The sequence below is a fragment of the Erigeron canadensis genome, chromosome 1 (genome assembly GCF_010389155.1).
Source record: "Erigeron canadensis isolate Cc75 chromosome 1, C_canadensis_v1, whole genome shotgun sequence".
In the NCBI taxonomy this organism is placed as follows: Eukaryota; Viridiplantae; Streptophyta; class Magnoliopsida; order Asterales; family Asteraceae; genus Erigeron; species Erigeron canadensis.
The window spans coordinates 37,326,269-37,353,755 of NC_057761.1; the positions used below are offsets into that span (position 1 = coordinate 37,326,269).

The 27,487-nt window shown below is 31.9% G+C and overlaps 2 protein-coding genes and 1 pseudogene across 2 annotated transcripts; 1 reads left to right on the forward strand and 2 right to left on the reverse strand.

Annotated features, from left to right (window-relative positions):
- The first annotated feature begins 3,119 nt into the window (after positions 1 to 3,119).
- Positions 3,120 to 6,101, forward strand: LOC122602174 (vesicle-associated protein 1-4-like). Its single transcript, XM_043774894.1, has 12 exons — positions 3,120 to 3,338; positions 3,414 to 3,480; positions 3,557 to 3,627; positions 4,175 to 4,262; positions 4,397 to 4,515; positions 4,611 to 4,820; positions 5,089 to 5,176; positions 5,270 to 5,340; positions 5,434 to 5,515; positions 5,592 to 5,707; positions 5,784 to 5,930; positions 6,014 to 6,101. Exons 1-12 carry the CDS (start codon positions 3,231 to 3,233, stop codon positions 6,032 to 6,034), a joined length of 1,188 nt encoding a protein of 395 aa, XP_043630829.1. The 5' UTR covers positions 3,120 to 3,230; the 3' UTR covers positions 6,035 to 6,101.
- Positions 6,102 to 10,204: 4,103 nt separating this feature from the next.
- On the reverse strand, positions 10,205 to 17,325 carry LOC122591540 (annotated as a pseudogene).
- Positions 17,326 to 23,506: 6,181 nt separating this feature from the next.
- On the reverse strand, positions 23,507 to 26,736 carry LOC122585201 (putative wall-associated receptor kinase-like 16). The gene is made up of 3 exons (XM_043757311.1): positions 25,841 to 26,736; positions 25,602 to 25,720; positions 23,507 to 25,244 (listed from the first exon to the last, which is right to left on the reverse strand). The coding sequence occupies exons 1-3, from the start codon at positions 26,715 to 26,717 to the stop codon at positions 24,003 to 24,005; spliced, it is 2,238 nt and encodes a 745-aa protein (XP_043613246.1). The 5' UTR covers positions 26,718 to 26,736; the 3' UTR covers positions 23,507 to 24,002.
- Positions 26,737 to 27,487: the final 751 nt, after the last annotated feature.

The window sequence follows — 27,487 nt, forward strand, 5'->3', positions numbered from 1 at the left end:
TATAGAAAATAAAATACAAACATATACCAAAACTATCAAAATACAAATAAATGCAAATTAACAAAAAAGGGTAATGGCCAGAAAATACATGCCAAAAACTAGGATAGTCAAAATAAGCGGGCTGGCCGGAAAATTCGAACCATGGAGGCTACTAACAAATCTATAAAAAAAAAGCATTTTACCAAAGCTATAAGAACATAAATAAAAGCAAACAGAAAGGGTGATAGCCAGAAAACGCGGAAAAATGACCGGAAAAAGCGATTGCCGGATTTTAAAAAATAGGGTTTTGGCTGAGATTTGTTTGGTATTTTAAAAGAGAGATGGGGATGGTGGTAAACAAAGTCGCTGCGAATAGTTGACCGGAATAATTGGAGAAAAGAGGGTCAATTCTTGATTTTTGGTTTTGAGGAGGAGAAGGTTTTGTGGATTTTTACTTTTTCGTTTGGCAGTAAGAAAAAAAGAAAAAAAAAGGAAAAAAGAATAATAAAGGAGTGAAGGATAAGAAAGGGGAATGGACAGTCAAATTTGAATCGCGCTTTTCGTTGAGACTTTCTGCGTAGATGTCGTAGCGGAAAGTTTGGTCATAGTCAATCGCCATTAATGCTGGTGGTTAGTGGAATGTTGACGTGGTGGGACTTTTCGCGGCAATGTCGCCGCGAAAAGTTTCTGGTCGGAACTCGAAATTCTATGGTTGGGGTACGAACGATGTTAAAAGAGATTAAGTTTATTAAATACATCATAATCAGTGCCTAATAAAACCATTTTTTATTTAATGAAAAGTTGTCCATCCAAAAAATACTAAATATAAGTTGTTTTGGATCACAGGAATCCCAGATTTACCCAAAGTATTGAGTTTGATACTTAAGAATGATAAGTTTTGGGGTTTTTTCCTTCGAATACTTGTAACGGCCCATGGTCTACATCTCGTTGTCTATGTGCAAGGCTTCACCATTATACGGTGAGGTTTTCCTAATGTCGCATACTGACGACACCGACTGAATGTTCCGGAAAAAAAATCAATGATAAGATGTTTTGGAAGTTTTTGTATAATTCTTATTAATAACCCACTTGTGAGTCTTTCCACATCTATCCACATAAAGTAAAACCACTCGTATTTTTCAAATCTGTGGATGAATTTTAGTTTTCTTTTTTAAATACCACATACATTGTATAACATGAAGTATTATTTTAATTCCCTGTCCATTAACATGTGTGCGCACACAAGCTTGGGGTCGGTTTGAGTAGGATTTAACATAAAATCGAAATCTGAGCTGAAACTTTTGATTTTTAAAAACAAGAAATCATTGAATTTGTTTTTGATTTCTAGTCCATCCTAATATTTATAAGTAGAAGGTGTTTATGAAAAAGTCTTAGATGACATAGGAAGTTAAAAGAACTTAAGAAGTCATCAACGTAATGGGGACATGCCTAAAAGAGTAAAAGGTCTTACTAAAAGTCAATGTTTAAACCGTCAATGAAGACTGACTTACAATTGACGCTATGGTGAGATTCTTAGTTCAGTAGGGGGCCGTTATATAATACACTACTGTCCAACGCTGAGAATTGTTTAATTTTTAGAAAAATGAATACAAGGACACACACACAATGAAAGCAGCCACACAGTGAAAGCAACAATACATTGAAAAGAGAGAAATTACACTTTTGGTATGTGAAGTTGTTAATTTTTTCAATTATAATTTTTAAATGAAAAAATTATAGTTTTTATACCTCAAGTTAGCTATTTTTTCAATTTTGGTACCACCCATAGACTCCATTTAATTATTTTTTCCGCTAACACTCTCACGTGACGAACACGTGAGGAGTATTTTAGTATTTTGACCACCCATCTTTTTGAGAATATACATATTTAGTGCCTTAAGTTGTCAAATTTTGAGAATATTACACTCTTAGACCGCCACAAACTTGAGTAATTTGTTACCTGCTTGAATGTTAAATGTCCATGTATTCAATAATAATAACATATATTTATATTTTTACTTTTCAATCAAACGTCCACGTAATCAATTTTTAATGACGTGATATTTAACGGAAGATTGGTGTTAAAAAACTAACGATATTACATTTATTGAGAAATTTTTAAAAATGAGATTTTTTTAATAGACGAAAATTAAATAGGTTCACCTAATTACTGAGTAAAAATTTTACTTTTTTTAAAAATTTTCCCTAAAAAATTTCTAGTTGAAATTATAATAATATTTTTTGGGTACGTAAATAATTGAAACACAAATATGATTGAAGACGAGGAAAAATCGCTTAAGGCGACTACAAGAATATACATTTGAAATTGGCAATTATTTGTCAGGAGTTGACTAAAGAGTAGATACTTTACTGTTAACATTATACACTACTACTGGATGCATACACACCTAATACGACAGTAGTAGTAATAGTGGTGACGGAGATGGGTGGCAACTGTAGACGCGAAAATGTTGGGGTGGTAATGGTGGCGGCAGACGGCGGTGGTGGTGTGGTGTAAAGGTAATTGATATTAAAATAATATAGTCTACTTATTTTAATGTAAAAGGATTTATATTGTACTCGTAATTTATTTAATTAAGTTTATTATACGTATATTATTTAAGAATATTTAAATTATTCAATAAAGGATTATCATAATTTAAGTACATGCATGTTTTTTTCTGAAGGGGGCTTGCGGAGTAAACAAGCATGTATAATGTCAGGTCATCTAAGGTCTTATGTATAGCTAGATTTGTAATTGTTAGATCTGCATTCTAAATTTCCAATCCTATTTTTTTCTTTCTTTCAATCATCAAAAACATGGCTTTAAACGATAAGTTTGACCACCTTAAAATAAAGTTAAGAGCGATTAAAAAAGCAACCAACAGTTTTGATAATAAATAAAGTTAAGAGTTCAAACATCTTGATAGATGAAGACTGGAAAGCCATGATCTCCGATTTTGGTCTATCCAAAATTGGTCCTGCTAACACAGACTACACATTTCTTTATTCCCAAGTTGTAGGCACAACCGGGTATATTGACCCGAATTATATACGCGGCGGATTATTAACAAAAGAGAGTCGGATGTTTACTCTTTTGGTGTTGTGTTATTTGAAGTATTATGTGGAAAATTGTGTACCAGCTACAGCAATAGTTGCTATTTTGCACATTGGCACGAGAGCAGTACGAGCTTGATAAAATGAAGGATATCGTCCATGAAGAAATAAAGGATGAAATAAATTCTTAATTTATGAATGTGTTTACAACAATAGCATATCAATGTTTGGCTGATGATAATGCCCAACGCCCACTAATGACCAAGGTCGTGAGAGACCTTGAGAATTCGCTGCGATTTCAAGTAAGTATTTCTTGAGCTTGTTTCGGGCTAAAATAAAATACGACCTTTGGTATTTAGTGATCTCAATTCTTTCAGGAAAACAAAAAGGTCATTATCGAGGGAGAGCTTGTTAGTGTCAAACCTCAAAAGCTTCTTTTCCAATGTAATTTCATTTCAATTTTGTTGCCCTTTCTCTTATGAAATTTCAGAGTAATTTTAATCTCTTGTGTACTGTATAGTTGAATTGATGAAGGAAATCTCAGCTATGATGCAACTAGAGAACAGAACATATGATCACGTCGCGTTTAAGGTATTGTTGTTACTATTTGGCTTTAACATCATTTTTTGTTTTTGTTATGTGTGTAGAGTTTACTATTATTGAATTTATAGATATTAGATCGAGCATTCGTTATGATCACAGGGTTGGCAAAGACGACCAAATCCGAATAAGAAGCCCGACCCAAACCTGGATAAGATTATTTATTCTGTTTTGGGGTGACTTGAACAAGTAAACAACTAACCTGAACCTGTATGCTATTATATAGATTGGTATTTTGATTTAGTTTCCATTCAGGTTGACCCGATTTCTATTTTGTTTGGATTACCTGGCCCGAGTTACCCACATCACAACTAAAGTGAATCCCTTTCTTAGAAATTTAGTGACAATTTTAAAAGAAGTGTGATAATATGTATGAAGTCTTACATTTTAGCCATTACTAAGAAAAACAAATGTCACTAAAGAGGTCAAAACTAATTTGATGATTGTTTTATCGCACAGTAAGACCCCCGGATTAATGAAAGTTTTATGTGTTAGTGAAATACACAAAGATTCCTTTATGTTTTCTCTTGCTAATCAGTTTCAGGTGAAAAGTACAAGACCGAATACATATGCTGCTCTGCCCCATGTCGGGATTTTGTTGCCTCAATCTACTCGCCAAATCAAATGTTTGTTTCTTTTGCTATTTTGTTTCCTGTTATTTTCTCAGACAAGATCATACGTGACTATTTACTATATATAGATAGGAAAAATAAAGTTTACACCACAGACTGACAAAAAACTAGCTTTTACTCTCGTTTAGTTACAATGCAACCTCAAAAGGAAGATCCAAATCATGAAATGGGATGCAAGGATAAATTTATGGTACAAAGTGCAGTTGTAAGTCCAGGATTTGCAGAAGAAGATATTACTCGAGAGCTGGTAAATAAGATTAATGTATCTAACTATATTCAAATTGTTAAGTATTAACTCCTTAATGACTTAAATGGACACTTATTTAATATTTTATGCATTAGTTTAAGAAGGAATCAGGTTATCAAGTAGGGGAATGCGAAATAGATGTTTGTTTTGTTGCTCCTAAACAACAATTGCTACGACTAATAGAAACCCCCAAAGAGGATGTCCTTCCAACGACTTCAATGTCTGATGCTTCGATAGTGAATTTAAGCTACTCTAATACTTCAATCTCCGATGCCTGGACAGTAAATTTGAGCAACTCCAATGCTGTAAGTAATTTTGATATGATTACAGAAAAATTCTAATGCATATATCAAAATGTTGCAATAACTAACCGTGATAAACTAATAATTTACGCAAGACATAAATTGGAAACATATGTATGTTTAATGGAAAATATCATCGTCCTTGAAAGAAACATATGTATGTAATATTTTTTTTTTTATCATCGTCCTTGTTCGCTTGGACATGTATATCAACTACTCAACCACATAGATTTTAAGTGTTCTCTGTTTTTAATGTGTTTTTAATTTGTAGTTAAGTGAGAATTCATTCAATGCTCACATTCAAGAAAACTGTAAGGGCAAGCTTCTTAGTATCGAACCCCACGAGCTTCAATTTCCATGTAAAAATTATGATATATTTTATTCATTTCTTAAACTAGTTTATTGCGCATTCAAAATTGTGATTAGTTTCATTCCCATTGTGTGTGTTTTAGTTGAATTGATGGAGAAGATCACAATTTCCCTGCAGCTAAAGAATAAAACTGACTGTCCTGTAGCATTTAAGGTAACAGTATTATTGTCACGACACTATGAGCTTAACAAAAACATCGAGAGCTAAGTTTTAGTGCTATTTTTTTTTGCTGTGGTTGTTTTTCAGGTGAGAACTACGAAACCAAATAAGTATGCTGCCAATCCACCTGCTGGAGTTTTGGCGCCCAAGTCTACTAAAGATGTTTCATGTTAGCTTTTGATTATTTTCAATTGCGTGTATTTGAGTCCTATTTGTTGGCTAATACTCGAGTCTTAAACTTTCAGTTACAATGCAAGCTCAAGAGGAGGCACCTCAAAACATGAAATGCGATGATAAGTGTTTGCTTCAAAGTGCAGTAGTTAGTACCGGATTCCTGCCAAAAGATATCACTACAGAGCTGGTAACTGATTTGTTTACTATCTGTACAATCTATATTCAACTTCATAGGTGGAAACTTATTCCTGTACCCGTAATAGTTTAACAAAAAATCAGGTAATCAAGTGGAGGAATGCAAATTAACCATTAAATATGTTTCTCCACATCAACCACCGTCATCAGTAAGAGAAGCTCGAAAGAAGGTCTTCTCTAGATGTGCCAATATCCGACCCATCCGTGATGATGAGGTAATACTTGAACTTGTAAGTATACTTAACCTTAAGGATTAGTTAAGCTAGATATTAACACGTATGTGTTTTGATTTTATCAGGATACTTTTCATAGCATTTGAAGAACCACATCTAAAAATGTCATCATCATAGGCTATTTCTGAATCACCTCTTGTATTTTAGCTACACTATTTGTGTCCCAAATTATTCTGTATGGATGAACATCTTATACGAATCACTTATGTTCATATCAATAAGTACATTCTCAGAGTTCAAGCACTACTGTTTTACTACATGATAAATAAAAATCTGAATCTGTAATGCAATCCGAAGAGAATTTATGAGTTGCCCATGGTTAGATCCTCACCCGATATGTAAAACATCAATTAAAATACTTAAATGGTTGGGATTTTATATCAAGTCCATTAACACTACATAAATGTATATGCAATTATGCAAGAGGCCGGTGTACACATGCACTTAACAAAATATATCGGGGAGACTATATAATTTATAAAAGAATTTCTTCTTTACAAAAAATATGTTAACAATATCTCAACCATAAAAAACCAAAAAAGTATAAGATAAGATACTTTTACTTATATTTATATGAATTATTTTATTTATTCAAACTTACAACAATAACGTGTCTAACCAAATTTAAATTTGGTGGTCTTATTCGGGGCCATCATTTTGCTTCATAAGATATTTGTATTGCATCCAAAACCGAAGTTGGCCTGATAAATACAAAACCATTAGATAAAATATATGTGTCTATCAATTATCCATGGGCATGGCCCTAGCCCCGTTAAGTGTGTTATTTGACTGTTATTGAGTGCAACCTATAAATCTACAATACAAAACAGATAATGTAACGGCAGACCACCTTTAAGCGTTATAACGACCTTTAAAACGTATATTTACAATACTGCGTAAGACAGACCAAGAAGAAACCAAAAATGACATTTGCTACCTAGACGATCATCTTTTGATATCAAATAATAAATACTAACTCGCTTGATTTAACAAAATTAAGTATTGCAGCCACACACATTTCTCAACTTAACTAAATTATCTTCAAAAAAAAAAAAATACTTGTGTTTGGTTGACTGAATCACGAGGTGAGTGTCTTTTCATGATCAAATCAACCACAATAAATTTCATCAAATATTATACAACACAAACAAAGATATTTAAGGTTAAAGTTGTAAAAAATTGACTTTGAAACATATTTAAAGGGACAGATGGAGTATTAATCAAATAAATGGTGTTCAAATCAATCGGTCAGTCGTAAACAGCACTCACCCGCAATGCTAATCCTAATCCTTAACTAGTGAAAGTTTGACTTTAAAAGTCAAAAATAAAAAGGAAATCATTTATAAACTTATCAAACACAATCAATGAAAGGGAAAAACATTAAATAGTCTAAGTAAACAGATTTAAAACACTATTCCTATCATTAACATAAACAATCAACTACACATATAAACATATATAAATCATGTTCATAATTAATGAGAATAAAAGTAAATATTATAAACCACAAATAGAAAACAATGGATGATGACGATGTTAGCTTCAATTTTCAACATCAAGCTCAAATAAAAGAATGTCTGAAGTTAATATAAACTTAAGGTTATTAGACCGGTCCTTATAGGAACTTCGTCCGGCGTCTACTAGGAGTCCGACGCACCAGACGCGTCCGACGCTATTAGCACGGAGTGCGTCTGGCTCGGCGTCTGGTGCGTGCGTCTGAAATCGAACGCAGTCGAACGTCTGGTGTGGGGCCCAAGTTGCAATTGCAGCCAAAATAAATAAAAAAAAACTTTTTTTTTTTGAATTTTGTAAACTACTAGCCGTTGCTAGCCCGCTCCCCTTCTTTTTAATTTTTTTTCCTATTTAAACACCACCATTTCATCACTACTTCAAACTTCATCAATCAAAAACACATCTTTCTCTCAACATTTCACACTTCATCAATCAAAATGCCTAGGAGAAATAAGAATCTTGCAAACCAAAACCAAAACCGAAACCAAAACCAAAACCAAAACCCTGGCCCATCCAAAGTGGTTCGGATGCCACTTCTAGCCGTGGTGGATCGAGTGGGTCAGAACAGGCCTTGCACACCCTTGATCGAATGCTCCTGTTGTAAGAAGAGCAGGCCAGAAAAATTGATGAGGATAGGAGGAAGGTAAAGGAGGAGCGTCAGCTGAGAGCGGATGAGCGCTTCCGCAAGAAGGTCAGGGCGGCTTTCGCACTTTTGCAGCAGCCAATCCCCACCGGCATAGATGAAGACGAGCTGGAGCAAATATGGGCTACGCGCAAAAACCTCATCGAGAAGTACGAGCCATATTTTAAGGATATCTAGTTTTACTTTGTATTTTTAATTTAATGTGTTTTAATTCTTAGGTTTATGTGTTTAATGTTTTTTTCCAGAATTTTCATTGTCTAATGTTTTTTTTTAATTCGTGTAATGTGTTTTTTAATAATAAAATGTGTTTTAATTTTAATAAAATGAGTTTATTTAGTTTTGTGAAAAATGAAAATGAAATAATATAATAATGGATGAATAGTGTTAGAATTGGGGGTTATAAGTAGGGGTGTGTCTTGGTGTGTCTAGAGGAGAGAGAAACTGATGAATAGTGTTAGACGTGGGTTAAACGCCGTTCCTTACAAGGACGGGCCTTATTGTCATTTCCTCTAACTTGTGGTGTCTAGTTTGTTGTTTTGTTTACAGGATATTTATTTAGGGACTAAAGTAGTGGAACAATTTGTAATATGAAGGAAGGAAATGTCATGCTGCATAAAGTTAGATATATAAAACCTGGACTTGGTACAAAGATTTCTTATTCTTCATAATTCGATTACTTTGTCTCTCATATTATTCTACATCCGACATATATTGATTCGGTTTATTATTCTTCATTTCTGTTGATCATCTGAATATTGTAATAATCATATATATATATATATATATATAATCCCTTATAAAGAGGATTGAGATTAAGAAATTAAGCAAAAAATTTTTTCCCAAAATACCCCTACTTAAAACATAAAACCCTTATATATTCCCCTTTCCCCAATTTTCTCTCTAATCATTATACACTCTATCGACTTTCTATCACCCTCCGTTGCCGCCCTCCTTCTCCACAGCCTCCCTCGATCTCCATCACCGCCTGCCTTTCTCACCTTCTAGCCGCCACAACGCGCGGGCACTATGCTCGTATATATATACTCATTATAATAATAAGAAGCATCAACGAAATCATCGGGCCGACTGATTTCTTTTAGATCATCTGAATATTGTAATAATCATATATATACTCATTATATATAAAATTAGTTTTATATATGTTATGTGACATCGATGCTTGTCATGAATTGTTTATTGCTTATATATATTGATCTCCCCAAAGCAGGTCTTATCTCTTACAAATGCACTTTGGGTAATTTTTGAATATAAGGAAATTGGCAAATGTTATTTTGATTAGCTACTTAAACTCAAGGTGATACTACTTGTGATATTTTAAACGTGTGAATGAACTTGCCCTACTTGCAATGCTATTAACATGATGCTTTTGTTCACAGACAACAGAGATGGATAACAAGGATTTAAATTTTAAAATAACTATTGCAATGCACTTGACAAGTGAGTTTTCATTTTCTCTTCGCCATAAACCGGGTTAGTTCAGAGGTGGCAAGATTGACGGGTGTATTTTGGTAATTGGTCACACAGGGTTGGTTTGAAGTGAGTCACGGCTGGTGGGAGTCCAAACCTACCGGTTGGTTTGACCAGCTCTTCCTTTTGTGTTAATTATGATTACAAACCAATATCATTAACTTAAGAATCTAAATCTTTGTTGTAAAAATATTGAAGATTACAATACAATAAAATTATACACACCAAACAGACCCGTTGATAATTGAAAGGGTCAAACTGTTACCTCACCTGTAGTAATTCATAATATAGAAGTTCTGTTTTTATCCATTACCCAACCCGCCCATCTTGCCACTGTTAGTTATGTTAGTTCTGAAATTACTTTTCAGACAATAGTTTATCTTAAACAATTGCCTGGTAAACTTATTAATGTGCATGAAAGATTCAAGAAGTTACTATCGTCATGACTAATTAAAGGATTTGAATATAATTATCACTAGCTATACTTGTTTACAATCTTAAAGCACTATAATAAACTCCACCTAAATGGAAAAAAAAAAAAAGAACAAAACTATAAAAACTTAGTATTTTATAGATTTACTGAAAGTTGTATCTAGACTCTGGCTGATTATTCCTAATTGCAACAAATTAACTAAAGATCCCAGCCCCTACTTATATCTACCACTAAGCATCGGCATTATCTTAGGCTTAATTATACTATAAAAAGCTATCGGGCTTGTATCGGTGTTAGGGTCTTGAGAGTCTTCGCTTGGTGCGTTAAGCAAATATTCAGACTTCTTCATTTGAAGTACTTTTCACCCATGGATGTTTGTCAATCACTGATGCCGATATTCCTTCCAGCTCTAATGCCACTTCTTTCATGGTAGGCCTTTCGTCTCCTTTAAGTTGTAAGCATCTTTGTGCAAGCCTTGAAACTAGGATAATATCGTGAGGAACTTCCTTTAGTTGCAAGTTTTTATCAAGAACCTCTAATAGAGTCTCATTTTCTAAAGAAGCGATAAAAAGTTTGATTAAATTCCTTTGTTTCTCTGGCCTATCGAAGTTAATAATCTTCTTTCCGGTTAGAATTTCCACCAGTACTACCCCGAAACTATAAACATCGCTTTTTTCAGTGAGTTGACTTGTGTGAAAGTACTCAGGATCCAAGTAACCTAGTGTTCCTTGCACCATTGTTGCTAATTCCTTCTGATCCATAGGAATTAGCCTTGACGCTCCAAAATCAGCTACTTTTGCTACATAGCTACTATCAATAAGTATATTCATCGATTTGACATCTCGGTGAATAATTGGGACAGACGCTGCAGAGTGTAAATATGAAAGTGCTCCAGCTGTCTCTGTTGCTATTCTTAGTCGAATATCCCAAGAAATAGCCTTCGACTTGTATTCGTTGTGGATGTGATCAAAGAGGGTGCCATTTGGAATAAATTCGTAAACCAATGAAGGAACTTCTGTTTCCAGGCAGCAACCAATCAGCTTCACCACATTTCTGTGATTGACTTGGGAAAGGATAAACACTTCATTTATAAATTGCTCAACTTGGGTTTCGGTTTGATCTACTATCTTTGACTTCTTTATGGCAACTATTCTGTCATCAGGTAAAACTCCTTTATATACTGTGCCAAAACCACCCTTTCCAATAATTCTGCTCTGATCATACTTGTTGGTTGCCTTCTCAAGCTCCTCTACTGTGAAGAGTTTAGCTTGAATATGAGAACCTCCATTATCGGAAACTCTTTGTTGCAACATTATTCCACCATTTTTCTTAAAAAACTTTTCTTTGCGAATCAAATTCTTACGCCTTTTAAGTCCCAAGTATATCCAGGTAAAGAGTAAAAGTAGAAATAAGCCACCAACTGAGGTACCTATATCAAGGATCATTAACTTATAAATAGCACAATAATAGTTTGAGTTTATGTATAGTATATATCACGCCCGTTACATTAGTTAACCATCAATAACTTCACTTACCTATGGAAATCTCCATAATGGGTATTTTATTTGTAGTGCAAGTATTGTTATCATTCCTATATTCTCCAGGTTGATCGTTTGGACAAGGGCACGTATAACCTCCTTCATTATCAATGCATTTATCTTTGCAATTATGAGTTCCGGCTTCACACTCATTAACATCTGTAGATCAAACTGAAATTATGAGTTCCTATATATGTCTGCATGTATATAAGAAATTTACACTTGTCTTTTCAACAAATTCTGGAGTGACATGTGATACTATTCCTATTAATTCGGGTAATTTTCTTCTCATTACATGCAAAAACTCAAAAAGCTTAATTTGAGTTTAATTTTAAAGTTTAGGGCTTAAATAATTATAAAAAATTGCAAAAAAACTTGTGTAAATAGTAAAGTCTAGTTTAATAAAGCTACTAGTCTTAATAACCAACATACGCTGTACGAATTAATTATATATATAAATATAGATATAATATGGAAAATGTTTAATTTTTCTAACTCATCTTTCTACAAGTTTTCCTAATAATATGATGATGACACATGATGTAATCAAAGGATGAAGTTATGAGAGAGATTAATGGAATACACTTGACATTAAGTTAAGACATTAAGAAGATTTTTAAAAGAAACAGTTAAAAAGATTAATATTTTTCATATAATATACCCTATGATTGATTTTTTATATACAATTGGTAAAATTTCACCATGTTTTATCACATATATTTGGTCTCTCTAGTGATAATCAATGTTACTATTAAAATTGTGAATTTTTTATATATGAGATAAATAATCCATTAAACTTAATTTATTATAATTGATTTTTCACTACAACATCAAACTGAACATGTGTTTCACTAAACCTGCTATGCGGGGCCTCGGAGGAGTTTACTCCAAGGTCTCGAGTTCGAGCCTTGGTAGGTTCTCATCGACGGTATTTTCCAATAAAGGAGGTGGTGTGGTGAGAAAGACTATTTAAGATCTGCTTAGTGCGGGACCCTTTCGGTTGTGCGATTAGCACACATCATACACGTCTGAGGTAAAATTCACTTGTCAGAAAAATGGTTACACTGCACGATTTTGTGGTTGGTATGTGATAACTTTTTAAAGTGATATAAATCTTTTTTTATAAATAATTAATATTTTTTGGGGGTTGTTAAAAAATAATGTTATACACTTATTTAAAGGGAAATGATTAATTCTATTAATATAATAATCTATAAATCCTCTTGATTATTAGATGATAACATGTGAGAAAATCAAATGGCATGATTAAGAAAGAGAATTAGTACCACATGTCACCTTAGGAGATTTTTAAGCTAATCTTTAAGATGATTTATCATTTTTCTTATTTAAATTTTCATTATAACCAAAAATAAAAGTGAAAATGGAAATTAATAAATATGGTAACAATTATTATAATAGGTTTTTTCTTTATATAAAGGTTATAATAATTTTCTTTAGTTAATAAATAGATATCTAATTTATATAGTCATTGAAATTTAGTTAGTAAATAGTTTTAACATTTTACAAAAGAAAAAAAAAAGTTATTAATATGAGGGATGATAATATCTAGTTGTCATTTAAGTTTAGTTATTTAACCCCTTACATTATGTATAAAGTTAAATATTGACATTTAATATAGTTATTTAACTTATCGTATATACGAGTCTAAAATCTAATAAGTTTAATTAATACATTACACAAATAATGATAATATAACAGTTTTTGAATAAATATATGATACTTTAATATATAGTCAATTAACATGTGATAGGACTACATGAAATTCTTAACGAATAATTAACATTTATAATGTTTTTAAATTTTAATGTTTTGTCACCAGTACTAAATCTAGTTAATAATAATAATAATAATAATAATAATAATAATAATAATAATAATAATAATAACAACAACAATAACAATATACTTGATATATGTTCGTGCCAAATACATGGATTGTTTATGACATTTTTCAAGATAAGACGAATTGTTAAATATATAAACTTAGATGTAGAAAATTAATACAAAAATCAAATTAAAAGAATATAATTCTAAAACATAGAATGCAAATTTTGTAATATACTTTGCGATTTATCTCGAGATGTCGCAACGTACAATTGCTCGTACTTAAAAACTGGATGTTATAACATTATATATGAGCATTGTACCATTTATTTCTTTTTCAAAATATTGTATCAATTTGCTGGAAAAAAAAATGAATTCTTAAGCTCAAAGTGTAAAAAACAAATATATTGATTGAAAAACAATATTTTTGAGATTCATACTGAATTAAAAGATAAAAGTTGAGATACAAATAGATAAAAATGGATACTAGTTAGTAAATTATCTGTTAATAAAAGCAAAACAAAAGAGTGATTAATCTAAAAATTATAGAATATATAAAAACGTCGCTGAATTTTGCTAATCATAGTGAATATTGGATATAGTATAAGGATTATTTAGTAAAATGAAGGATTTTGTTTGGCTAATAGGTCGTTAAAGTAGAGTTTATTGATATACGCAAGAGTAAACACCAAACATTATAAAAATTAATAATTTGTAATGAAATTCATATGCGTTAATAGGGTAGTATAAGTCGTACATACAGTACGGAGGTAGCTAAATAAGTAGTTAAATTAAGCTCCTGGCTAAAATAAGTCTTGGTTTTATTACATGTTAAATGACTACATGTTTAGTCCATAAAAGTACAACACTTTTTTACTTTTATTTATTTTTATTTTACTCCTTAAAGTTTTAATCTTTAAACTTTTACCTCATAATAAATATTTTTATTAATTTTCATTTTATCTTCTTAAGTTTTTATCTTTAAACTTTAACTCATACTAAGTAACCAAAATATGCATAAATTAAAGTAACAGTTTTTTACTTTTATTAATTTTTATTTTACCCTTAATATCTTTAAACTTTTACCCAAACATAATTGTACAAGTTCTTTTTGCATAAAGTACAACATTTTTTTTACTTTTGTCAATTTTCATTTGACCCCCTAAAAGTTTTATCTTTTAACTTTTACCTTATCATAGTAAAACTATATATATACATGATCTGCAACATCTTTTGAACTTTATCTTTTTTTTTAACCTTTAAAATTTCCATCTTTTAATTTTTATCCTTTATTAAAGTTTTAATTTTTCATGTTTTTGATACAAAACTTTGGGCTTTCATCTTTCTATCAATCTACTTTTATATTTACATTTAAACATTTAATTTTGATCATTGTCTTTTATTTATTTTACTATTATTACAATTTTCATTATTGTTAAGTTTTTCACTCATGTAACATTGAAAATAAGAGACTATATCGCATCACTGTAGTCAGAGTTTCATGATTTACATTAATTTAGTTTTTGTTTTAGTCTTTTATGTATACATATTCTTATACGTTATTTTTATTATTGATACATGTTTGTTTATTTGTTTTTGCTTTTTTCTTTAAATTTGGGTTCCAAGATTTGACATAAATGTATATGTATTGAAATAATACTATTTAGTATACTAAACGTTGTGTAAAAAGTGTGTTCCGTTTCACAGCAATGCAAGGGTACAATAACTAGTTACATCTAATGAAATACATATAAATGGATATATTTGTATATTTAATGATCAATTTGGTATATATATCTATATCTATACTATCTAATAAAACAAACCATCTTTTTTTTCTTAAACTTTCTGCCTTTGTAAAACCAAAAATAGTCTTTTTCTTTATTCACTAATTTAAACATCTCCATCTAATATATATATATATATAGAGTAGAGATCTGGAGAGAAGGTTCTTAAGGAGAGAAGAAAGCGAAGACCCGTTTTTTATTTTTTTTAGCTTGTTTTTTTAATATTTTTTCATTTTTTCCACTTTTTTCATTCTTTTTTTAATTAACTCAAACCATAAAATAAATTTTAAAAAAACTTAGAAAAAAAAAGTTTCTAATCTGAGTTAGTGAGTTATACATATAAAGGTACGGTACGGGTTTCGCCCTTAAGGATATTTTGTTGTTTACAATTTTGTTGGCTATTAGTATTGTGTTGATTTTTTTTGGTGATTGGTTGTGTTCGATCGTAACACCTCTCAAGTATAAACATAGGTAGTATTTGATATAACTTTATCTGTTCATATGGGAACGAATTTGTTCATATATAAACGTCAAGTTATAGTTTAGATGTTTTCATGTTTCTTTCAATTAAAATGATTTTCACATGAACCTTCTCTTGTATATATATAGGTGAAAGTTATTTTAGAACCACTCCTTATTTTGAGACCAGTTAGGACATGTGTTTTTTTAACTTACACACCACCATGATCATCTCCAACTACCACCCTGATCATCTCCGACCACCACCATGATTTTCCGACGACGGGACCACCGGAAAATCATTTTTAAGTTAACTTACACATGATTTTCCAGCAATGGCGGTGGTCGCCGGAGCCGGAGGACCATGTTTTTGGTCGGAGATGATCATGGTGGTGGTGGTGGTGGTCGGTGATGATGATTATGATGTGTTCCTAATTGGTCCTAAAATAACCCTATATATATATATACATATTTTATAATATAAAACAAATAAAGTAATTATTTCTTTACCTAAAAAATGTATACAGTGTGTATAAAAACTTATGTTTGTGCATTAATTATTACTATGATTTAAAAGTCGAGATCTTATTTTATTTGATTACTTGAGCAACCCACATATATATATTTTTAAAATAGTCGTTTGTTCACTCGTGAATAAGTTTTTTCACATTTTTGTCACATGTGAACGAACGGCATATATAAGGTTTTTTTGTAAAAAAAAAAAAAAATCAGCTACAACATCAAACATGATTTAAGAGTTCTTATTCTTTTGGGAAAAAAACACTCTGAAATTATGAAATTTACACTTACTTGTGCAGTTATCTTTGATATAAGGGTTGCCATCATAACCCTTCCGGCAACGACAACGATATCCAGGACCACCAGCATAATCTTGATAGCATTCACTGTTACCTTTGCATAAGAAATCATCGGATTCCTTATTGACCGTGTCACAAGTCTTACTCTTGCTTCCAATTGTCCAGTTAAGTAACCGTGGCATCGTCATCCCTTTACCTCCAAAATTAAGAAGATCAGTGGAAGAAAAGTTGTACTTCCCTTCTGTCACTATAAAAGCATAGCTACATGGATTCCTTTTCAGTATATGTGAATGGTTTTTAGAGCTGATTAGCATCATTGCTGAAAAGCTCATCCCATGGACTTCTGGAATTGTCACTTTACAACAGCCAACTCCAGAGCATGATCCAGTTTTGATATCACTGTCGCTATTACATGTAGAACTGCATATACTACCACTAATCATGTTCTCATCCTCTGTGATTCCTATCATATACCCAAGTGTATCACACCCAATGGTAAAAAATCTGTTCTTGTTTGAGATCGAGAAACTTCCATTGTACTGCTCTTCCGGCTTTGTGCTATTGTCTGGACCAGAGGAGTTGTAGCAATCATAGGCAACCTCAGCCATAACCTCTATTTCACTTGTGGTAGTATTAATATCTGTAACAATAACATTGCTATTTCCAAGGGTAAGTTTGGGACCACCACCAGATGGTGATCGATTACATGCCACCAGAAAATCATTATTGTAGGAGCATCGTTCCTCTAAACCAAACGGAAAAGGAACACTCACATTCCCACATGATCTTTCACAATCATCGGCCGGCGGCTGATAACTTACTACTCCCCGCTCCAAGAATGCCATACCAGCCATTACTACTAGTAGTAGCTCTATTGATAAATGCATGGTTTCTTTGTGACTTTTAATGTGTGTAAATATATAAAGTATATATATAACTGATTTTGGGTATTGCACTATGAGTAATTAGTTGTTGTAGTTTATATATTGAGCGGCTAGAGATCGAATGCATATACAAAGACGTACGGATGGTAGGGATACTTATAAGGAACAGTGCTAGTTATCAACTTAATTGGTTACCCTCTTTCTTTTTTTTCTTTTTTTTTTTTCTTGAATGGCAAAGTGTTCAACTTGGTTACTTGCGCTAGGAAACTACCAAGGAGTAGGGAGACTTGCTACCTCTGAAAGCTGCAACTTAATTGGCCGTAAATTACACTTTCGGTTCCTGGACTTCGCACATTATTCATGGTTAGTCACTAAACTTCAAAATATGTAGATTCTACTCTAAACTTACCACTTTTTTTCAATTTTGGTCAATGTGTCAACTTCGTTTACTTTTCTCTGTTAACTTGTCCAACTTTGTTGTTTTTTTTCACTTTTCATCATTTCCATTGATTCCATTATTAAAAGTGATAATCGGTTCAATTTCATGTCTTAGATATTGTTTTGGCCAATTAGTGTTTATTATGTTTTGAAAAACATTTTTTTTTATATTTACAGCTTACTACTATATTGGCTATAAAGTAGTTTGATTAGACAAAAAAAAATCTAACGACAATGATAAAATTGTTAGTTGAAAGTTTTATTTATAAATTTAGATTTTTTTAGCAACTGTTTTTGAGCTTTTGAGTCTTCTTATGTCTATTTTAACGTTAAATATTTTTGTTTATTTATTATATAAATTTATATAGTTTTTCTTAATTTTATTTATTAACTATTGATAAACTAAACAAAAAATAGATATTGTAGCGGTTATCCGGAGTAACGTGTTCTAGTTATTTCTCTGAATCGATAACACCTTATGATTTAACCAAAAATATTTTTTTGTGTTATATAAATTTGTTATAAAACATTAAATGGATTGAGTTTTAAATATACTATTCATTATTGATATATTTACACTAACTACTATACAATACAAACAAAAAAATTTATGATCGAAGTTAAAATCAAAATATAACATTGAAAATGGGACGAATAAAGTATTTATATAGAATTGTTTAGGTAAATTACACTTTTCATTCCCGAAGTTTGGCCGATTATCAATTTTAATTATGGAATAATGAGAAGGACGAAAAGTGAAAAAAAACTAACAAATGTGAGCAAGTTAACGGAGAAAAATTAACGAAGTTGACGCATTGACCAAAAGTGAAAAAAAGTGACATATTTGGTATAGAATTTGCAATTTTTAAAGTTTAGTGACTAAAAATAATGTCAAGTTCAAGGACCAAAAAGGTAACTTCACCTTATTATTTATTGGTTGAAGTATTATCACAACATCGTACGACCGTCATCCCTTTAATCACTTCTTTAATGATTCAATTAGCGAAATACTAGAATGATACTCGCACGATGCGGAAATAGCGTCAGCGACGACATTCTGTTGGTGACGTCAACTGATGTTGTTGGTGGCGACTGATGGCAGTGATGGCGGCGTTAAATAGTTTAGGTTATTGATGTAAAGGTAATTAATGTAAATGAGTAAATGAAAATATTTTAGAAAATAAAGAAGTGATAGTATAATTTAATAATCAAGAGAAATTTTGTAATAACGCATATCTCAAAAGTGTGACAACTTACTATTGTACTCGTATTATTTATGTCTAAGTTAAAAAACAACTTCAAGTCGAGAACTAAACTACATTGGAATTAAAAGTGAAATAATATATAAACTAACTAAATGTCATGTCATTATTTAAACTAATCGAAAGAGTTGAAGATTAGTTTATTTCCTTTGATAAAGATAAATAGAGGCTAGATTTTATGTAGCACCGAAACGGGTATGGCACAGGGAAACGGGAACGACAAAAGTAAAAAATCCAAAATACGGGAACGGTGAAGATACGACAATAAAAAAATATGACAAATAAAAATATATATGAAATAAATCCAAAATAAATATATCTATGTTTATGTATTATGTTATATAATAGATATTGTATACATATAACTGGTGCTTAAGTCCGTCCATTAGACGGGTAGTATCAAATTATTAATCAAAGCTAATATGATTTGAGCAACCATCAATATGATCAATATCACAACTTAACCAATACGAAATTTAAAAAAGAAACATATGAAAATTAACACCATATAAATATTGATTTCAGTTTCCCTTTTTTTTCTTCCAAATTTAGTTAAATAAAAAATTTGCATCAAAATATATAATTTGAAAAATACATACCAATTTATTAACAAAGACCATCTCGAACATTTTGATTTTTTTCGAGTTGTTCCACTCCAAAACAGTCCATACATGCACAACACAGAGTCGTAGATGATGGTTAACATGTGTTGACTTAGGATCTTAAAAATGAACTAATGTGGTCATATCTTTTGTTGTTGAAGAAGAAGTTATAACGAACATAAAATGAAAAACAAACTAAATTAAAAGAGTTAATAATAACAATAACATAAGAATTAAATGTTAAATAATAATTATTATAATAATTAAATATGAAGAAAGTATATAAAAAAACCTTTTTGATAGTAGATCGTTGGGTTTTTTTTAGCCGTAAATTTTGGTCTGTTGAGAATATGTGAGAGTTTTTTATGGGTTGTATATATATAAATAAATAATTTTTTGAAAACTTTTAAGGATAAAAAGAATTTTTAATTAATAAGGTCGGCCATTGTTCAATTAATTAAATAAATAATTAAAAAAATAGACGATTAATAAGAATGAGTAGTTAGGGGTGCCAAAATGTACCCCTATAACCTCCTTTTTTTAGTTATATTAGAGATGGAAAATGATTTATCCACCTAATAAATTAGCCTAAAAATCTTTTTAATCGCTTTAGATGGTAACATGTGTATATCACTAATTCTCTTTCCTAATCTCACCTCCTAATTTTTCTACATGTTTTTATCCAAAAATCAAGATGATTTTTAGATTATTTTATTACGATAATTAATCATTTCCCATTAGAGATATATCCGAGTAGCCTTTTATGAATTTAGAAAAGATATTTGTCAAAGATTTATATAGTCAAATGGTTGATACTACACATGATTACGTAATAGCTAGCATCCATTTAGAAAATATTTATATTATTTTATCTCTCTTCATAATAAATTTATGACATCTTCTCTAAAAGTTTTCACCATCACTATCAATTTTCTCACCACTTTGGTGGCAACCGTAATCCAAGACTTTTCACCATCAAAGTCTCCACCAAGTCCTTCGTGGAATAAAAAAGCCCAATAAAACCCAACCATAATTTCAAAAATAAAAGAAACGACTTGGAACGTTTCGAACGCGTTTCGGCGGCGAATCCGTTTCCTATCCTTTTCGAAACAGGAACGCGAGCTTCATGGACGTTTCGGTGCTTCATAGACTAGATATTTGACATGGAAAATAATCATGGATGAAGGAATATTATTGACGAAAAATCAAAAGTCGTCTTGGTAGGCGTTTCAAATTTTAAACTTCCCGAAGTGTTTGGGACCCTTGCAAGCATATTAATTTTAAACTCGTTTCTGGAAACATGTATACTTCCAAAACTCAAATCTGGACTAGGATCATACTACCGATCCCACAAAGAATTTACCTCGATTTTTGAAAAGAAGTTGATTGAACAAGTCATTCCAGTTTGAACCACTTACGTTTATATGTATAATACGTTACAGGGGTAACAAATATGCTGCTAGAAGAACCATACTTCTATGATTTTGTGAGGGGGAAAGATTTTATATTTATATATGTGATTTTTATGAGGAGTTTGTGAGGAGGAAACATGTTTCTTCCTTACTGCTAGAAGCATATTGGTTTTTCCCTATCTTATAACGCAAAGAACATTTATTTTTATGCAATTAGTAACATAAGAAGACTATATCACCCCTAAAATCTTAATATATACTATTGACTAATTAACCAATTAAATCACTTAATTTCAACAAATTGACTATCATTTATATCATCATTTAGATTAACTATAAATTAAAAATCCCAATAATCATTATCTAAATATATTATTATATTGGTATTTATATATTAATTTGTAGAAAAAGTCTCATTAATTTACATTTTTTTATTTTTCATCAATAACTTACACTTTTTAACCCTAAATACTTAATTTAAATTTATTTTTAGCCATCAACTTGAGCAGTTTTTTCTTAATTTTTTTAAAAGTTACAAAAAGTATTTATATTTAATTTTTTAAAGTTACAATTGTCACTCAAATCAAAAATCCTAATTGTTATCAAACAATATGAAAACAATCCTAATTGTTATCTAATTATCATAGGACAGTGATTGAAAATAAACATATTCATGTTATGGGTCGTATCATGATCAAACACATATACTTGAATGTCAAGTACAGGATCACAAAGATGTTTAATTTTTAATAATTTTTCATAATAATATCACATTATGAGTACATTTGGTTTTAAAAAATTATATAATAAAGAAATTATTGTAGCATGTGCCTTGTGGAATGACTACGACAAACAATCTAATCAATATATATATCAAATAATAATGACAGTGACGAACATGTGGTTATTGTAATATAACTTGCAAAGTATAACACTTAGAACCGTATATCTTCAAAATTATAAGTTTTATGAATCAAATGTATAAAGATCTAATATTGATAATATCGTAAACCCCGTGTCCAGTGTCGGACACGGGTCTAAAATCTAGTATTTATACTATTCTTAATGAAAATTTTACAATTATCACTCAACTCTTATAATAACTACACTACCCCATAAAATCAATTTCTTTTACATTAATAAAACATCTCTATCTCACCATTGCAACAGGCACCAGAGCCATCTGTCGTAGCCACCGCCATCATTGACCACCACTACCGCATTATGCATGTGCATTTCTAGTTTATATTTAAGACGACTAATTAATTATTTAATCTTTATTTTAGATAACATACATCACTAGAAAAAATTTATCAAAATAGTTATTATAGTAAGTTTATTTTTCACCTTCCACTTCTGATTGAAAATGTTTTTTATAAAACATTCATATAAATTAGGTATCCAATTTAAATTACTAAATTTTACTTCCATTATATTTAAGTGACCATATATATCTATATTTGCTTCCGTATAATGCGGTTGCCGCGTTGTGCTAGTAACGACAACGATGAATGATGGTGGTAATTGATGTAAAGATAATTCTAAAAAGGATAATGGATTTATTTTAGAAAATAAGAGACTGGTGGTGTAATTAAATTCGTTAAGGATAGGATGGTTATTTCGCAATTTTGTTTTTTTTCTTTTGACTTTTCAACAAGGGTATAAAATCTTTATATAGTAATATAGATATAGATAGCTATATATTTTATAAAATTAAAAGATTGACAGTGTAAATTAATGGTAGGATGATCATTTCACAATTCTTCTTTTTCTAACTTTTCAACAAAGGTGTAAAATCTTTATATAATAGTATAGAATACAGATAATATACATTACTAGCACAGTACCCCCACACTATGACGGTGGTAACAACGAATGATATAAGTTAATATAAATGTACTTAATGTAAAGGTGGCAGTAGAGATACTTTAGACATACTTGAGAAGATAAGAAACTTATGGTAATGTTTTCCATTATATTGTATCTTCTTATTTTTGTATTTCTAAACGGTGATAAGAAAGCCAACATGTCTTGGCCAGTTTTTAGACGTTAAAAAAAGAAAACAAAAACAAAAACATACAACACCATAACAACAAATGACATGGGCTCAATCGGTTAATCCTTACATGTTGTTGTAGTTGCTCTCAATGATACTCCGTATAAGTTAGTCCGCTCTCAATGATACTCCGTATAAGTTAGTCCGCGCCTCTTTGCAAACCTTCTCTATCTATACCCCCATTTGAACAGTTACCATAAACTCTTATCTTATGGCAGCTTTTATTGAAATTTAGCCGTAACAAGCCAAAGTAAATAAGCAGAAAAGCCCAAAACATAGCAAATTAACCTTCAGAGCTTACATAGATAGCTGATGACATGTAAAACTCTGCTCATTAATTACCAATATTAGTTGGCCAATTTCTTCCATAATGACCTCCCTACAATAAACTCAATCTCAAACTATCAACCCCAAATAGTACGAAACACACAAATACATCTCCAAAAACACGCATCTATAATATGGGTCGATTATAAAATAACATTAAAAACACATGATATCTCAGCTTGACATTTCATCAAGCACTTCTTACGCACCTATTATCAAGAACAGATGAATAGTTGCTAATTTCGAGCATATATATAAGAAACTCAAACCTAATGCAATTACCGCTAAAATTTTATTATCAAAACAATACAAACTAATTAATTACCAGCCGAGTTCAAAAAAATCGAATCAATATGTAGTAGCAAGCGTGATTGTTGAGAGCATATTACAACGCTAGTCATGTTCAGGAATTCTTGTGAATCGATATGGTAATATGAAGTTTTTAGTTTTATCATTCGAAACTATAATAAAAGCTTGTGATCAGGAGAGCACACTGGAATTAATTCTTTGCCTTGTAATATATATAGAAGATACAACTCGATCTCTACCCTCACCTGCCACTAGGAATGGATAAGGAGATTTCCCTGCATATGCTATCAAAAGTACCTGAGCTTCCGCTGGCCCCATCTGTGAATATGTAGTTGCCAGCTGATTGCTTAAGCAAATGCTCACCTTCCTCTTCTTTTGCACTACTCTGCAACCATGGATGCTTTTGTATCATTGATGCCATTATTCCTTCCAGTTCCATTGTGACTTCCTTCATCGTAGGCCTTTCAATCCCTTTAACGCGTAAGCATCTTTCTGCAAGTCTTGATACTTGCATTATTTCGTTGGGAAGTTCTTTTAGCTGCAAGTGTTCATCTAGAACCTGAAAGAGCCTCCCATCTTCTAAAGAAGATAGAAAATACTTGGCTACGCTCCTTTCTTCTTCTGGCTTATTAAAGCTAAGAGCTTTCCTTCCAGTTAAAAGTTCCACTAGTACCACCCCGAAACTATAAACATCACTCTTTTCAATCAGTTGATTCGTCTGCAAGTACTCAGGATCTAAGTAACCCAGTGTTCCCCTGACCAGTGTTTCCAACTCAATCTGATCCACGGGAATTAGTTTAGATGCTCCAAAATCAGCCACTTTTGCTACATAATTGTCATCCAATAGTATATTAGTGGGCTTGATATCTCGATGGATGATTGGGACAGACGCTGCACAGTGTAAATACGAAAGCGCTCCAGCAGTCCCTGTTGCTATTCTCAGCCGGATGTCCCAAGTAAGAGCCATTGACTTGCTTTCTTTATGGATGTGATCAGACAGAGTACCATTTGGAATGAACTCGTAAACCAATAAAGGGACTTCAGTTTCCAAACAACATCCTATCAGCTTAACCACATTCCTATGATTGATTTGGGAAAGGATAACAACTTCATTGATAAATTCATCTATTTGGCTTCGGGTTTGATCTGCTAATTTGGACTTCTTTATGGCAACTATTCTGTTATCAGACAAAACTCCTTTATAAACTGTACCATAACCACCCTTGCCGATAATCTTGCTTTCATCATAGTTATCCGTTGCCCTCTTAAGCTCCTCCATGGTGAAGATTACCTCCACCTGGCCATGAGAATTCCCTTCCTTACGAATACGTTGCTGCAACATAATTCCACCATTTTGCCTAAAGAATTTTTCTCTAAGCATCATATCCTTATGGTTCTTGAATCTAAAATACACCCAGCTGATAAGCACAAACGAAAGTATGACAGCGACCAAGGTACCTGTAATGACAATATTTAACAATGAAATCATCAGGAGTGAGTTAATTAATTTAGGGACATCTTAAATTATGGACCGCGTAACTTACACATGTGTACCTAAGTTGTAACTTACACATGTGTAAGTCGTGGTGGCGGTGGTCTCCGTCGCTAGAGGATCATGGTGGTGGTCGGAGATGGTGGTCGTGTTGGTGGTCGGAGAATGAATTATTGAAATTTGTCCCTAATGGTCCCTAATTTAAGATGTACATAATTTAACTTTTCTCTAAACTCGTTATATCATGATGATTCAACTAGTATCACATATATTTATTATTAGTTTAGGAAACCAATCGACTCTACTTACACAGGGCAATCTCTATAACGAGGGTCAAGTGGTTGACAGCTGATCTTTAGTGCAACCTGTTCCACCTTCACCTTTACCACAAGAACAGTTAAAGCTTCCTTCAGTATCAATGCAGTCATGTACGCAATCATGGATCCCGCGATCACACTCGTTGATATCTGTAGAATAGAAAACATTTGTTAAGGGTGAAATTAAATATGGTGCAGAAAGGGTTCGAAAGTATGTAAAATAAGTTGAGTACATAAACCAAATAAAAGTGCTGATTAATTGGTCCTTACTCGTGCAACCATCTGTGACATAAGGGTTGCCTTCATACCCTTCAAGGCATTGGCAGCGATATCCAGGACCGCGATAATTTTTATCACATGTGCTTTTTCCCTTGCATAAGAAATTAGTACTGTTTTCTTCATTTGCCTTGTCACAAGTCAAGTTTCCAATTGCCCAGTCAAGTAACATCGGCATTCTTTCTACGGTTTCCAAATCACGCAGTAAGTTGGAAGAAAAGTTGAACTTGTCTTCCCGAATGACAAAAGCATAGCTGCAAGGGTCGAAGCCCAATATATCTTTGTGATGATCGTAGCTACTTAGTGACACTTCAAAATAACTCATTCCTTCGGGGATTGTTATTTCGCAGCACCCAACTCCAGAGCAAGATCCATTTGTGATTGTGTTCGTACTATCACATGTAGTTATGCATCCACTACCAATGGACTCGTTCCCTCTTGTTCCTTCCATATACGCATATGTGTCACACCCAATGGCAACGAGCCTGTTCTTGGTTGAGATTCTGAAATTATTCAACGTCAAACGTCCATTGAATCCTTTAGATTGACCAGAGGCATTGTAGCAATCATATGATATTAACTTATTAATCTCCATCTCGCCAGTACTTAACGAAATATCTGTAATATGTATATTGGTAGTGATAGTTCCATAGAAAAGTATATGCTGAACTTGATCATGTACGCGTTGTCGGTCACAAGTTACTTGAAAATACGGATTGAGGTAGCAATGCTCACTACCTGAACCAAAAGGAAATGGTATAGTCACATTTCCACATAAAGTTTCACAATCTGACATCTTTTTAGCACATGATTTGCCCAAACATGTCACAAGTACTATTAACGAAACTAGTATTTGTAAATACGAGTACATGGTTAATTAGGCTGGTTGAATAATTTGTGATTGGATGTGGAAGGCTGAATTATGTTACCATGCACAATTTGGAGCGGCCAATATGGCATGGATGCATGCATGTTATATGAGCAGCCTTGTAAAGACTTAGCTGCTACTGGACATTGATGGTTGACCTTGACCATGCTTTTCTATGCTAGCTAGGCTAACGTGACTACGTGTCTTTTAATTTACGAGTGACTTGACTAAACCAATGCTATGACACTGATTAATTGGATAAATTTTTTAGGTAGGTCGGTTTTTAACTATGCCTTTTTTCAACTTGGTAACTAGACGGGGCAGACCCGGCTCAAACCGGATGAATCGGACAGGATTCAGACCGTGATCGAACCGATTAATGCGGTTCTTTTCTTTTCTTTTTTGGTTTGTATTCAACGTGTGTACCTTTTGAATTGGTGTTATAACCTGCTTAGCTTATGGATTATTGTAGCAGAATTTGGTCATTCATGAATTATATTAACGTAGGATCCAATGTTTTAAATATCGGTATATACAGTTCGGTATTATCGATATTACTAATATTGGAGGTTACTCCGGTATTTTTTGAGTATTTTCACTATTCAATATTGGTCGGGATTCCAGTATTCCCGGTATTTTACAGTATTACTATTCCGGTATTTTGAAAAAAAATTTATTTTTATGATACTTTAATGTTATTTTTTATTATTTGTGAACTTTCAAAACTTAGTTATATTTTGTTATAAAATACTTATTTGGTATTATTTTTTAGT

What these genes read in the sequence shown, in the direction of transcription:
- LOC122602174 (XM_043774894.1), top strand. Translation starts at nt 3,231, where the DNA reads ATGAATGTGTTTACAACAATAGCATATCAATGTTTGGCTGATGATAAT. An exon ending in TCAAAAGCTTCTTTTCCAAT is followed by an intron (nt 3,481 to 3,556) that starts GTAATTTCATTT and finishes TGTACTGTATAG; the next exon opens with TTGAATTGATGAAGGAAATC. An exon ending in GTCTACTAAAGATGTTTCAT is followed by an intron (nt 5,516 to 5,591) that starts GTTAGCTTTTGA and finishes TTAAACTTTCAG; the next exon opens with TTACAATGCAAGCTCAAGAG.
- LOC122585201 (XM_043757311.1), bottom strand. Translation starts at nt 26,717, where the DNA reads ATGTACTCGTATTTACAAATACTAGTTTCGTTAATAGTACTTGTGACA. An exon ending in TGTCACAGATGGTTGCACGA is followed by an intron (nt 25,721 to 25,840) that starts GTAAGGACCAAT and finishes TCTATTCTACAG; the next exon opens with ATATCAACGAGTGTGATCGC. An exon ending in CAGGTTGCACTAAAGATCAG is followed by an intron (nt 25,245 to 25,601) that starts CTGTCAACCACT and finishes CTCCTGATGATT; the next exon opens with TCATTGTTAAATATTGTCAT.